At 52.0% G+C, this 13,950-nt stretch overlaps 2 protein-coding genes across 7 annotated transcripts in view; one reads left to right on the forward strand and one right to left on the reverse strand.

Moving 5' to 3' along the window:
• Positions 1–3,702, forward strand: part of col6a4a (collagen, type VI, alpha 4a) — a 70,331-nt gene extending 66,629 nt beyond the window's left edge. For 4 of the 5 annotated variants that reach the window (XM_044116428.1, XM_044116430.1, XM_044116433.1 and 1 more), the window contains 5 exons: positions 56–137; positions 417–544; positions 838–1,008; positions 2,267–2,311; positions 2,456–3,702. In XM_044116428.1, the coding sequence (XP_043972363.1) occupies positions 56–137; positions 417–544; positions 838–1,008; positions 2,267–2,311; positions 2,456–2,631 (602 nt within the window). In that variant the 3' untranslated portion in view covers positions 2,632–3,702. The remainder of the gene's footprint in view (positions 1–55; positions 138–416; positions 545–837; positions 1,009–2,266; positions 2,312–2,455) is intronic. The other variant, XM_044116431.1, reaches the window with a different exon arrangement.
• Positions 3,703–3,904: 202 nt separating this feature from the next.
• pik3r4 (phosphoinositide-3-kinase, regulatory subunit 4) lies at positions 3,905–13,495 on the reverse strand. 2 transcript variants are annotated; one of them, XM_044116435.1, is made up of 21 exons: positions 13,169–13,495; positions 11,307–12,044; positions 11,092–11,225; positions 10,392–10,602; positions 9,967–10,326; positions 9,762–9,890; positions 9,455–9,676; positions 9,213–9,386; positions 8,859–9,004; positions 8,570–8,773; positions 8,187–8,388; positions 7,872–7,963; positions 7,490–7,712; positions 7,244–7,409; positions 6,973–7,137; positions 5,899–6,110; positions 5,691–5,822; positions 5,520–5,620; positions 5,361–5,449; positions 4,866–4,986; positions 3,905–4,497 (listed from the first exon to the last, which is right to left on the reverse strand). In XM_044116435.1, the coding sequence occupies exons 2-21, from the start codon at positions 12,022–12,024 to the stop codon at positions 4,327–4,329; spliced, it is 3,972 nt and encodes a 1,323-aa protein (XP_043972370.1). In that variant the 5' UTR covers positions 12,025–12,044; positions 13,169–13,495; the 3' UTR covers positions 3,905–4,326. The 2 variants fall into 2 exon arrangements, with proteins under 2 accessions (XP_043972370.1, XP_043972369.1); XM_044116434.1 differs by having other exon boundaries at positions 7,863–7,963.
• Between the last annotated feature and the right edge of the window lie 455 nt (positions 13,496–13,950).

Raw genomic sequence — 13,950 nt, forward strand, 5'->3', positions numbered from 1 at the left:
TGCGCTGCTGCAGCAGTAACCGGGCCTTAACCACGGTTCCATCAATGTGTTGCAGAGGGACTCATCGGGTCTCCTCCCGCTTCTGTCAGCTGTCAGGACCTGACCGGCCCGGAAGGAGGACAAACCGCCTCCACAGAGTGAGAACCTGCAGAAACTCTGACTGCTGTCACCAGGATCTAGTCCTTCAGCCTGTCCTAGTCAAAGCTGAGAGTCGCCTCTTAGATGTTCAGCAGTTCAGCTGATCGTCACCCTGACGATCAGCTGAACTGCTGATTGGTCCAGAGGGAGTTGGTCGACCAATCAGCTCCCAGAAACCCCACAGAAAGTTTGACCTCCCTGTTGCAGAACAGGGGGCCGCCAAGTCCCGCCTCCCTGTGGTTGACGGTGCTGACCCCACCTGTTGCTGCCTTCTGCAGGGTGGTGGCCGACGCCGGGCAGCAGGGGTACCAGGAGCAGACCGGACAGACCCAGACGGACCTGATGGACGTCATCCTGACTCCGGGCAGAGGAGACAGTCAGATGGAGCTGGGAGCGGACCTGAACGGTAGGACACACAGTCCGGTCCAAACCTTCAGTACCGGGACAGTACCAGTACACAAGTAGACCTGCAGCTGTCGGCTCCGGGTTCAGTCACTGCTGCAGATCAGACTGACCTGGACAGGAGGTTGTCCTCTTGTTGTCCCTCTGTGATTCACTTTGTCCTTGATGGTCTCTGGTGTGTGTGGTCAGTAAATGTGTGTGTGTGGTCAGTAAATGTGTGTGTGTGGTCAGTAAATGTGTGTGTGTGGTCAGTAAATGTGTGTGTGTGGTCAGTAAATGTGTGTGTTCTGCTTGCAGCCCGGTGTCAGCTGGACGTTGATTTCGGTTTCCAGTGTACCGACTTCGTCCTGCGGTGGTTCTTTGACAGAACCCTCGCTGCATGCTCCCCCTTCTGGTACGGCGGCTGTGGCGGCAACGCCAACCGCTTTAGCTCGGAGCATGAATGTTTCCGGACGTGTGGCGTCCAGAGTAAGTCCAGCCTGACCGACACCGGCCCGCTCTCGTCCGTCTCTGCTTCCGCGTGTCTGTGTGACGCGGTGTGCGCGCGCCGCTCCTGCAGGCTGATGACCGGAGGGGCCGGCTGCAGTAAGGGAGCCGTTCATTACAGAGGAAACAATTCACAGCAATAGTTTGGTTGCTAAATATTTATTTATCCAAATTAAATGTTTAGCTGGACCAAGTTAAGCTTTCAAGAAAAATATTTAGGTTGCTAGCTAAGTTGCTAGCACAATATCTCGCTAGCTAGCAATATATTTTGTTTGAAAACCAAATTTTCATTTGCAGATAAGTATCTTGTTTGCTCACTAAATATTTTGCTCCAGATTAAATCTTTAATTTTTAAACTAAATATTCTACTTGTCGCTAGCAGCTAGACTAACGTAGCTAAGCTAACCAGCTAAACTAGCAAGCTAAATACTTTCTAATATTTTGGATCAGTATTTTTCATCCTTCTTCCTCTAACTGCTGGAGAGGGTCAGGGGTCAGGGGTCAGGGTTAGTGTCCAGGCTGATGGTTTTCTTCTTCCCGGTCCCACTGTCCAACACGTCCAGATCTTTGAGCCATTTTGTTTTATCCTTCTGACCCACCAGTTCATGGACGATTCAGCCACCCAGCAAACTCTGCACTGGGGCAACTCTGTGGCGCCCTCCTCAGGAAGAGACCTGGACGTCCTGAAGCTTGTCTGCAGCTGAACCTCAGTTCTTGTTGACCGAGAGCAAAACTCCTGAGATTTCTGATTATTTAGACGTTTCTTGGATATTTTATAGTTTTATCTCTAATTAGTCTGACATAGACGACGTTTGAGAGAGAAATGACTGTTTTAGCATTTCAGTGCTAGTATGCTAGTTGCTCTACTAGCTTAGCTGCTAAGGGCTAAACTGTTAGCAGTTAAACATCTGATCACCGTTTGTGGCATTAAGATATCACTTTGGTATCCAAGCTCTTGTTGAAATTCAAACAACTTTATGTGGCAGATAGTTTATTGTCAAAGCTCAGCTCGGGGGTCCCAGGCTGAGAAACGACCCAGAACCATGGAAGGTCTCGGCTCCTTGATGTGAGCCGGTCGACTCGGGAATCCTGGAGAAATGTTAGGATGCAGAAGAAGAACCCGTGGCATGTTGACATGGTTTCCTCCTTCCTGCTTCCACTAACATCTGCATGAAGCTGAGCTCGGGTTGCTGTAGATATTTGTCTCCTGTAGATCTGACCGATCCGTTTTCCCTCTCAGATCCCAACAAGAGGCCGCAGCCGGAGGTCACGGTCTTCTCTAAAGGTGATCACTCACTCCTCAGCCTCCAGGTGATCCATCAGAGCCACAGGTGTTAAAGGTTCACCTGTAGCTCTGATGTCCAGAACCGTTGCTCTTCCATTCCTCCAGTCAGGTGTTGGAGTCGTTCTTCTTCTTCTCTCCATGCAGACGCCTGCCTCCAGCGCCAGGACCCCGGCGGCTGCCAGGTCTACACCATGATGTGGTTCTTCGACACCGTTCAGAACGAGTGCATCCGGTTCTGGTACGGCGGCTGCGACGGCAACGCTAATCGCTTCGAGACCCAAGAGGAGTGCGAGAACCTGTGTCTGACGCACATCCGGTGAGGAGGTCGAAGGTCGTGGCCGGAGAGGAAATCGCAGGACTTGATGTCACCAGAAGGAGGCGCTTTCTTCTTCCTGATGGACTACAGGAGCCCTGAAGGGTCACACTCAGGAGGTTTCCCAACTAACGTTCCCTCACCACATCTGGATTTATCTCCAGCAGCTGTTCCTCCTTCAAACCCAGATGTTCCCGTTCCCAACATGACGATTGGCACCGGAACCGATTCTTCCCGTTCAGGAACTTCATCGGTTCAGTTCCAGCTACAGGGAGAACCGGACCGATCCTGGAAGTGGCACAGTCTCCAGAACATCGGCATTACCCCTCCTGTCCAGACTGATCCAGGGATAATCCAGAGGTGGTGAGCAGATGATCCGGATCCGTCCGGGTTCTGTCCACAAGTCTAGATCCAAACGGACCTTTCCTGGAACTGTGAAGTTTGTCTTGGGAACCTTAGTTGGGAAAAGCTCCTCAACTTGGAACCAGAAAACTCTGAGTGACCCTTCAGGGCCTCCATAGAACTCCCATTGGACCGACCCGGTTCTGCTCGTCCTTCGATCAGGTGCTATTTTTATGAAAGTGGGTCGATCCGGATCAATGGTCACAATGTTTGAAATTTCTGTAAAGTGCTTTAGCAAAACAAATATGTAACAACATTTAAATTTATGTCAAGATCTGAAACCAATAATCTATAAATATCTTTAATATGAAAACGTTCCCAAAGGTTCTGGAACAGGCCCGGTTCTTCCTCAGGGATCGGTCCACTCTGAGCTTAGAGACAAACGCTCTCCTCCAAGCCCCTCAGAACCAGAACCAACCTGCTGTTGCCTGGTAACAACAGATCTTCTTGGTCTCTAACAGCTGGTTCTGGTTCTGATCCACCTGCCTGACGGGTCAGAAGTTGAACCGCTGCAAACCGCAGAACCGTTCAAGAACCGGGTCTGAGTTTAGAACCCATCAGTGACTGTCCAAACATCCTGACAGGTTCTGTTCATACTGGAACCAGAACCATGAGAACCTGTGATGTAACGGCTGCAGAAACCCAAATAAACGAACCGGAACCGGTTCATACCAAGCTCCACTGACTCGGCCTCAGGTTGGATGGTTGTTGGATGTAGGTTGGATGTCTGGTGTTGGATGCTCATTTCCTGACTAAGTAGCTTCTTTGTCCCTATGCTAATCCAACATGGCCGCCTCTATAATATGGTTGTCTTTATTTTTGAAGAATTCACTTTAAACTTGGACTTTCAAAGTAAAGCTCACAGATTCTCTTCAAAATAAGAGTCTGGCTTCTTTATTAAATATGAATGACTGGAAAGAAGGAAATGGGATTTTATTTCTCTTGAAAATGGTTCTGAATTATTCCAGAACCAGTTTCACGTCAGACAAAACAAAGCGACTCATGATGAACAGAACCAGAACCGGGTCGAGCTGCTGGGGGTCTCTTTAAACGGGACCCAGTTGGTGATGACGACATGCAGAACCCAGACATGCAGATCAACATCGAGACCGGACCTTCAGGTGAGTCAGAACCCGCCTCATTCACTGGTCTGATTGGTTAGACCAGAACCAGAACCAGAACCGGGTCCGTCCACAGCTCACCTCCACATTCTGGGATAAGTTGCATTACAATGAAGCAGGAGAGGAAGAGGAAGTTTGATGTCAGGAAAACCCTTCAAAATAAAAGTTGGTCCACGTCTTCACTTCCACACTTTGACTATGCCGTCTCTGGACGAGGTGACGATGAAGCCCTGTGTCGTCTGGAAGGTGGCGATGTCAGTGATGATGTCATGATGGCCGACAGGAAGTGACTCCAGGCCGCGGCGAGGCGAATCCTCGGCGGCGCCACTCTTCTGTTTGCTGTGGATCTCCTGCAGGGACAGGAGGAAGGAGACATGATGGCCGTCTGTGTGTGTGTGTGTGTGTGTGTGTGTGTGTACTTGTTTTCTTGCATAAGCAGGGCCTTTACCAGTTTCACAAACCACAAACTGAGGTCATTGTGGGAAGTGGGGACGTTTCTCTGGTCCTTTTTTCTCAGATTTACTGCACTCAGTTATCAGTTAGCTGTAGAAGTATGGAACTTTTAATGTAATTTTCTGTTTTGGAAGATTTAATTTTTGTGAATTTAGTGATGTCAACCCACCAGGAACTACCATCAGGTTTCACAAGCTGCTGTTAAATCAACTTTGGTATGAAAACATTGGAGATTTGCCCAGCTGGAAGTTTGAGTTCCTTTTACCTGAACCACTTCGGTTCCCTCGATGATCTTACGGCTGTAGAGGACAGACGGACAGTGTAGCGAGTCGTGGGCTCCTCCCGCCACGATGTACGACCGCTCCGGGTACGCCAGGTCCCAGAACCTGAACAGAACCAGGCAGTGAAACCAGAACAGAACCTGAACAGAACCACCTGGTTAAAAGCTGCTGCGATTCGAATTGTTTTCTGCAAAACCTTGTTTATGCCGTGAAGATTGGGACAAGGACTGGTTCTGGTGGTCCATATGGTTCTGATTAGATTACTCTGTGCAGCAGCAGAGTAGCAGCAGCAGCTGCAGAACTTCCGACCCGGTTCTAATTAAACCCTCAGACAGTTTTGAGGAACAGAAGAGGCTCCACCAACTGAAACATTTCCCTTTTGGACTCCAGCTTGACATCAACACGACAATCTGGGGCCGTCAGAACCGGCCGATTGGATGTTCCGGTCTGATCTCTACGGATCCAGAGGTTCTGCTCACCTGATCCTCATGTCGGACCCGGCCGTCAGCAGCAGAGGGTTCCCGTCGGCCGGGCTGCAGTAGATCCCGTGGACGCTGTGAGGAGACGGCTGCAACACAAAGCAAGACGTCAGAACCGCTGCAAGACCAGACATGGACCCAGAACCGGACTGGACCGACCTGCATCTCAGAGAGGGGCGGGGCGGAGCTGGCCCACAGCGTGAACTTCCTGTCCCCGGTCTCCATGTCCCAGATGGACACCTCGTTGTTCCCCTGGACGGCTGCAGAGACACAGACAGGCGGTGAGACGGGTTCTCCTTCGGACCGACCCGGTTCTGACGCGGTGCCGACCTGCGATCACTGACGACTGGTACAGCGGGTGCATGAGCAGCCGTCGGACCCGGGCCCGGGCCGGGTGGGAGTGGTTGGAGATGGGGAGCTGGAACCGCATATCCCAGCATGCCATGGTGCCGCTGCTGGTACCTGCAGGGTGAAACAAAGCGGCTCGGTCACCGTGGAAACAGACCAGAACCAGGAAGGCTCCAGGACCGGGACGGACCCAGGCAGAGCCAGCACTGGTGCACGTCCACGCTGAAGGAGGTGATGAGGCCGAGCCGCAGGTCGTGCCGCAGCGTCCAGGCGTTGCAGTTGGCGCGCAGGTCCCAGCCCACCAGGCCGCCGTTCACCGTGGCGTAGGCCAGCACCGACTGGGCGCCGCTGTGGAAGTGGTGGACGTCCACAGCACAGCCGTCGTCCTGCAGGTCCAGAGTCCTGGAATCAGACGGCAGAACGCCGTTAACCCTTTAGACGTCAGAGGAAAACGTTCATTTGTGTTTTTTATTTTCAGCCATTTTGGATCTGATGTCTCAGGTCCTTCTATCACCAAAACATGGGCACTAATTTACTCCTTATCGTTTGGCAGGAAGCAGACGTAAACGCTCACTTTGAGATTAAAAGAATCATTTATTAATTTAATGTTTGTGCAGCAGGTGGCGCTACTTTCCCGAGTAAAGCTGTAATGAAGCAGCAGGAGTGAAGCATCGCTGCCGGAATAAGAAAATCATTTTTGGTTTTTACTTACAGTGAGTGTTAAAGATGGTGGGTAGCTTCCGCTGATAAGCTAGCAGCACAGCTAATTATTCGCTTAGCATTTCTGCTAACTGAAAACGTTTATCTTCCCCTAAATGACTTTTTCCAGATAAACTCTGAAATGCCAATTTACTGGGCAGTTTTGTAAACTTTGAGCTGAATTAAGTTTCACATCTGTATTAAAGTAGCTGGACGTTTATGTTCAGGCTCTTATTCTGAAGTTCTGTTTCCTGCGGAGCAGCAATGATGTTTATTATTATATAAAATCAAAAGTCCACAACAATAAACCTGAAGCCAGGAGTGAAAGGTGTGGTGTAACTGCACATGTAGAGTCTGTGGGTTTCAACATGGTTAAAATTAGCGCATTAGCGTTAGCATCCACTACAGTGGAGCAATACGAATGTGTCCAACTGATATAATATTAATATACATTCATATATAACTGAACATTTCAGACTGATTTAATGAGGTTAAAGATAATAATTAGACCATCTCCATGTAGAGAGCGTGTCGGGTTCTGGGCCTAGCTGGTTCTGGACCTTACCGGCTCTGGAACGGCTGAACTTTGGGAGATTTGGGAGGCTTGTTGGCTTCCACGGCCAGCAGCTGGATGGATCCGTTATCGGACGCCACGGCTAAATAATGCGAGCCTTGGCAGAAGGTCAGCGTCTTCACGTGACCCCCGATACGGGAGTAGGTCAGCACGGACCTGCAGGAACACGGAGAGAAGGTCCGGCTCATTCAGAACCGATCCGTGGGAATGGAAGGGTCATGTTCTGTCTGTAGGAGGCAGCGGTGAGTCTGGAGGTTCCCACCTGGTGGTGGTGGTCTTGCCCTCCATCTTCTGACTGTCCCAGACTTTGACTGAGCCGTCGTTGGACGCTGTGGCGAAGATGGAGTGTTCGTCCGAGACGCGGATCCTGTTAACGGCTGCTTTGTGTTCGTGCAGGTGGGCCACCAGCAGACCCTTGGGGTGCCAGCCTGAAACAGAGCGCAGTCAGGCGTCAGAGGGCAGGCGAGCCACAGCGCCCCCTGGCGGCGGCCAGGTGTGCAGGCCTTACCTGGAGGAGGCGGCCGGCTCTCCCACTCGGCGCTCTCCATCATGTGCTTGGCCATGCGCTCGGCGCTGCACTGCTCCCTCTTCTGCTGCACCAGCTGCTGCAGCTCCGCCTTGCAGGTGTTGATGCGGCGCTGGTAGGCGGGACCGCTGGCCGCCGCCTGCTGCACGGGCGGCGCCGGAGCCATGGTCGACTTCCTGACCTGGTTACCGGAGCCGTCGGCGGACTGAGGGAGAGCAGGAAACATCTGCTTTAAACATCATCACTGAACGGGACCGGAGCAAACGGGTCGTGTTGCTCTGGTCCAGCCACAAACCACACAGAGGACGGGGCGGGGACGATCAGGGGGAGTGGTCACCGTGGTGGGCTGGGTTACCGTGGTTACCGTGGTGGGCTGCGTGGCCGGCGGGTCCTGAGATCCAAACATGCTCTTCCACTCCTCGTTCATGGCCGAGTCCTGCTTGGTGTGTTTCCTCGCTGGTGGGACAAACAAGAGAACCTGATCAGAACCCGGTTCTGGTCCAGAGATCGGCCCACACGGACGCCTCCGTCTGTCCGTCTCATTATTGATCCAGAGATAATCTGAGCAGAGCTCAGAACCAGAACACAGGCCCGGCAGGTTCTGGTGACTGATCTCCAGGTCCATCTGAGTTGCTGCTGCAACCAGAACCACAAGAACCGGATCGGAACCGTTTCCCACCTCTCTTGTCGTCAGACTCGGTCTTGGGTTTGACCAGGTCCACCTGGCGGCCCGTGATGCCCAGCGTCCCCAGGTCGATGACCCCCGTCTGCCCGGCGTCCCCCAGGTGGCCCGCCTCCCCCATGTTGGCCTTCGCCTTGTTGGACTTCAGCATGAAGTCTTTGAGAGCCAGAAGCTTGTCCTCCTCGGCCTCCGTCATGCCCTGGACCGACAGACGGGACAGGAAACACGCTCAGGTTGGATTCATGGAAACAGGGAGAAGGTTGAAGTTCTGGGTCGGTTGGACCACATCAGGACCGCTCTGCCTGAACTCTGAAACTAACGTACTACTAAGGCAATGCTGCATCATCCTGCTACAAACTCTGCTGAGAGGCTGTGCTGACCTGCGACAGCAGCTTCTTCAGCAGCTGAGCGATGGCCGGGTCGTCCGGAGTCGGACACTCCGGGATGGAGCCGGATCTCTTCTTCTGCCGCAGCAGCAGGTGTCGGAACAGGCTGCCGATGTCTTTGGAGCGAAGGGCGTAGTCGAAGATGGAGCGGCTGACCGGCTCCTTCAGGACGCTCAGCAGGACCAGCTCCTTATCGATCTGAGGAGACGGGCGCGTGAGCAGGGGGAGGGGCTGAAGGTGCGAGGAAGAGGAGGAGGAAGAGGAGGAAGAGGAGAGCACGCACCTGGATGATGGGCTGGGTGACGAACGGCGTCAGGTGAGGCATCAGCTTGCAGTAGACGTCGGCCACGTTGAGGTGCTGCGCCACCACGGTGATGAAGCCCACGGCGCCGTAGCGGATCCACAGGTTGGGGTGGCACAGGAAGGGAGCTACGGCAAGCAGAGCAGGACAAGTTAGAGCCGTGAGACAGAGGGGCGTGGCCAGGTGTGGAGCGGCAAGCAGGGCTGATCTCAGCTTTCCAACTGTCGCTTTATCAGCAGTTATGACCCTGAAGAGACTTTTTTTCTGTTTTCTAATGCAGCGACAAATTTTTTCAGCTCGGCTGCGATGCAGAGCGGAGAGGAGCCGCCATCTTACCGATGTCACTGACGAACTCGTAGATGTGCGGTTTCTGCAGCAGCCCCAGCTGGCACATGCAGGTCAGCGCGTTCAGAGCTTTGAAGATGACGAACTCCTCAGTGTCGCTCAGTCCCTGCTGCAGCAGCGGCTTCAGGATGGACGAGCTCTGCCAGCCCACGTACGCCGCCACACCTTCAACACGACACAGCGTTAGTGTGCAGCCAGGCGCCGCCAGGCCGCCGCTGCCGCCGGATCCTCACCCACGATGCTGTCGAAGAACGCGCCCCGCAGGTGCCAGTCGTTCTTGTCGTTCAGGAAGGTGATCATGTGGGACAGCAGCACGTCGTTGGCCTTCTGCCTGCCGAAGAACACGCAGAGCCGCGTGATGCCGTTCTCCATCAGCGTCTGCTTCACGATGTTCTCCGAGTCGCTGAGCAGCGTCACAACCTTCTGCTGCACCATCTCATGCAGCGCCTGCAGCTCTGAGGGTCACAAACGCACAGCGGCGGGTTAGCGTGGCTAACAAGGTGTAGCTAACGAGGCATTGCTAATGTGGCGAGGTGTCACCTGAGTCATAGTTCTCGTTGGGGTGGCTGCTCTCCTCCTCTCCGCCCGGATCCTGCTCCGTGTTCATGTTGTTCTCCTGCACCAGCTCCAGGAAGCGCAGCGCGCTCTCCGCCAGGTGAGCGATGTTCTCTGCGCAGCGAGAGACAAACATGGAGACCTGAGACGCGGCTGGGAGCGGGACTGCGTGGCGTTCTGCAGCACAGACCTGCGTAGGCCAGCCTGACGATGGTGGCGTCATCCTGGGCCAGGTGAGCGATGCCGGGCAGCACGTACTCCGGGTAGATGTTCACGTCGTTCCTCGGAACCTGCTTCACCAGCGCCAGCACCTTGGTGAGCGTGCGCACGGCCTGGGCGCGCACACGGGGAACCGGGTCATTGCAGAAGTGCAGCAGGTACGGCGTGATGCGGTCCAGCAGGATGTCGACGCCCAGCCGCGGCGCCAGGTGCAGGATGAGCTCCAGCGCCGCCAGCTTAGAGTCGCAGGAGTGCAGCGTCTGCAGGCAGGAAGTGATGACGGAGACGAGCACCACGAGGCCCTGCTCCTCCTGGCAGGAAGAGGAGGAGCCTGGAGGAGAGGCGGGCCATCAGACAGGAACAGGAAGTGCGGCGACAGGAAGCGGATGAACTCACCTCCCCGCAGGTTCAGCAGGATATTGTCCAGGTCCTTTCGGATCACCAGGACGCGCTCGTCTGCAGACTGGAACGTCTCCTTGGCGAACTGAGCCATGTAGGGCTGCAGGAAGCTGTAGAAGATGTCGGGGAACGCTCTTCCTCTCTGTAGCTTCAGATGCTCCTCGGCAGAAAGACGCTTCTCCGGCTCACGCTGAACCATCTGGGCCACCTGCGGGACAAGATGGAGGCCACGCGTCTCCAACCTGCTGACTCAGCTCCACCTTCGCTGTTTCACAACACACTAACCACAAATCTAAAGCTTCAAGAAAGCAACTAGCGACAAAACGAGCAACTTTGTTGCGTTTATGGAGACCTTATGCGTAAAGAGAAAAACCCTCAGCGTTTAGCTCGTCCGCAGAAAGAAGCTGAAGTTTAGATTCTCCTGAAAGGCTTTTATTTCTGGCAGAGAAGAAGCAGCATCTGGGTTAAAGTTCCTCCCTGCAGAACCCCGGAGGAAACCTCTGGGTCGCATCAACAGAACCAGAACACAAAGGCCTGAAGGAGGTTTCCTCTCAGATCACCATGAAGGGACAGAAACCTTTGGGTCAGGCATGCTGATGTGACCTTTGACCCTGAATGAAACCATTGGGACCAGCCTGGAAGCAAGTCAGACCTTCTAAACCTGGCCTGTATGGGATCAGAACCGGCCCGTGCCTACCAGCTCACGGATGCTCTGGTCCTCGATCTTCAGCAGGACCTGCTCGGCCTGGAAGTGTCCCTTGCGGTAGGCCAGCAGCTGGGACAGGTCGAAGAGCGGGACGCCCTCGGTGAAAAGCTCGGCGATCACGCAGCCTGGAAAACACACACACACACGTTCCCGTTCAGCCATCCTGCCGGGCCTCCGGGCCTCGGCCTCTCTCGTCGGGTCCGTACCTGCGGAGAAGATGTCCATGGCCGGCCGCAGCTCGCCCCGGCTGCGCTGGTTGTTGCTGGTCAGGTCCACCAGTGGCGTGTTCTGGTCGCTCTCTGTGGTGAACATGCTGCCGTCCACAAACCTCTCAGGGGCGATGTAGCACGTCCGGCGCCTGGACGTGTCAAAGAAGTAGTTGAAGTCGGCAGGGTTGTCCTCAGGCAGATATGTGGGCTTGAAGCTGGCGAAGTCGGTGAGCAGCACCCAGTTCCAGCCGGTCACCATCACGTTCTCTGTCTTGATGTCACCGTGCCGGACGCCGGCTTTGTGCGCCTGGTCCACGGCGGTGAGGATCTGGAAGGCGATCCAGCGCTTCTCCACATTGTTGAGGAAGGGCCGCGTACTGATCCGATCGTACAAGTTGTCCCGGACGAACTGGCGGAACAAGATGGCGGCCTTCTCTGTCAGGGAAGTCTTCTGGAAGGGCAGACAGTTCTGGCAGGAGTGCAAGCGGATCTTCAGCTCCTCCAGCTCTTGCTTGTAGCTGGTGAGCGGCAGCGATGGGTCCTGGATGGCGAACACCTTGACCACCACCAGACCCTCACGGTGCTTGGCGCGCGCCACCTTGAAGAAGCGTGTGCTGCCCAGGCTCTTGTCGTACTCGTGGTCGTGGATGTCTGAGAAGTAGCTGTCCACAGAGAGGATCTGGGAGGGGGCGATGCCTGCCAGCTGGTTCCCCATCCTGCCACCGCCGAACCCGTCTGGGAGACAGACGCCACGGGTCACACACTTTACTGCAGCTTTACACATACTTCATAAAAGTAAACTCTGGACCTGCCTGCATGCTAATCTGGTCTTAATAGTTTTGAGTTCTTCATTACAGTTTAATTTTATTTTGTGGTGACTTTTTATCTAATTGAGTTAGTTTTTGCTAGCTATTTAATTTCATATTATTTCTTTTTAGCTTAATTTTTACTAGTTATTGTAGTAGTTTTAGTTTTTTGCTTTTACTTGCTTGATCTTTACATTGATTGGGTAATAAATACTGAACAGACTACATTTTCATTGTCGAACAGCCAGCTGGCTCTGGAGTTTTCTCCGTAATTTACCAACAGCTGACATAAACAAACACATCAGTTTGTAAGGCAAAAAAAAATAAGTCTAGAATTTTGTTTTAACTATAAAAAAAACTATGAAAATAATATGTTTAATTTGTTTTGTTTTAGTTTTATATATGCATGATATAGTCCCAATTAGCTATAATTTTCCCCCATTATTTACCAGTTATTTATTTGAGTTAACAAAAATGTTTTTTTAATTTTGTTTTTTTTTTGTTAGTTTACATTAATAACAACTTTTATGCTAATCTGGTCATATTAGGAAATATTTCAATATCTAATCTGAGATCTCTTTATGAAACACATTAACATGAATCCAACATGTAACACTGATAAAATGAAATGTGATTTTATTTATACAATCCTGAGGTTCTGACCACATTTTCTGTTTCTCAATCCTAGAAAAGCTGAAGTTACTTTTGCATCTTTTTTTTCCTTCAACTCAACCTTACACTAATATTCGTGGCTACAACTCTGAACAACTCCGTGATCAGTGGCTATCGATGGTTGGCTCGATGGTTGGACTGAACCGAACATTTCTATATTAAATCCTTCAATATTTGTGCAACTCTATGATTAAATACTCAGAGGAAAATAAATATTTAGACGTAAATCAGAAACAAATCCGTCCAGGTTCCCGATAGTTCCGACAGTTCAGCAGTTCTCCGGTTCCTCTCTGCGGAACCGGTTATCAGTGTCGGCTCCGCCTCAAAACGCTCGTTTACCAATAAATATAAATAATTCGTAAACAAAAGGTGTGACTTTACCGGTTTATTTTCAGATGTTTTCGAGTTGCCGCAGATCACGTGACCGGTTCGCCGTTAGCTTTAGCTCATTAGCATGAGCTAACCGTTTTTCCTTTTTCCGCCGGGGCTCTGATGCTAGCAGTGGCTAGGAGATGCTAACTGCGTCAACCGCGGGGCTTTAACTACTTCCGCTCCGCAGGCTTCACCATCTTCCATTTCGCTTCGATTAGACTCCGGCAACCGTTAAAATATATTATTATACCATAAAAGCCCCAGACTGGACCACAAAGCTGAGCGGCCAGCCGAGTCCAGCTGTTGTTATGAATCCGGGTCACAGTAGATGTGTGCTGTGGCGCCCTCTGCTGGTCAGCATGTTCAGATCGTCTATTAGACAGATGAAATACTCTGCTCTTAGACCACAGGTCAGTGGAAGAGACAGGAGAGCATATGAATACTGTAGTGGCGATTGTTTGTCAAACCAAACATCCAATAAAAGTTCCTTCAGCCACTAAGAGGCACTGGGGTAAAGATTCTTCACGCAGGCAAAAGAAGTTTAATGTCCAAACTTGTTGACTGTCTTGGTTGCGATTATTTTCCCTTTCAGCAACAATTACAACGTTCAAACTTTCCTTATTTCTCCTGTCTAATTCTCTTGCTGTGGTAAAAACCATAGGACCCAAACCCAAAAGCCTGCTGGTCGTTTACCAGGCCCAAAGTGGACCGACCCACATGACTTCCTGTCTGACTCAGAAAGAATAAATAAGAAAAATAATAAAACAACAGATAAATAGAATCAACAATTA

This window comes from Gambusia affinis, linkage group LG05 (assembly GCF_019740435.1).
Source record: "Gambusia affinis linkage group LG05, SWU_Gaff_1.0, whole genome shotgun sequence".
Lineage (NCBI taxonomy): Eukaryota > Metazoa > Chordata > Actinopteri > Cyprinodontiformes > Poeciliidae > Gambusia > Gambusia affinis.

Excerpts from the sequence above, each read along its gene's own strand:
- pik3r4 (XM_044116434.1), bottom strand. The coding sequence starts at position 12,024 with ATGGGGAACCAGCTGGCAGGCATCGCCCCCTCCCAGATCCTCTCTGTG. Across the intron at positions 4,987-5,360 it reads GGGTCCGACATGAGGATCAG|GTTCTGGGACCTGGCGTACC; the intron begins GTGAGCAGAACC and ends GGTTCTGTTCAG. Across the intron at positions 4,498-4,865 it reads AGGGAACCGAAGTGGTTCAG|GAGATCCACAGCAAACAGAA; the intron begins GTAAAAGGAACT and ends CTGTCCCTGCAG.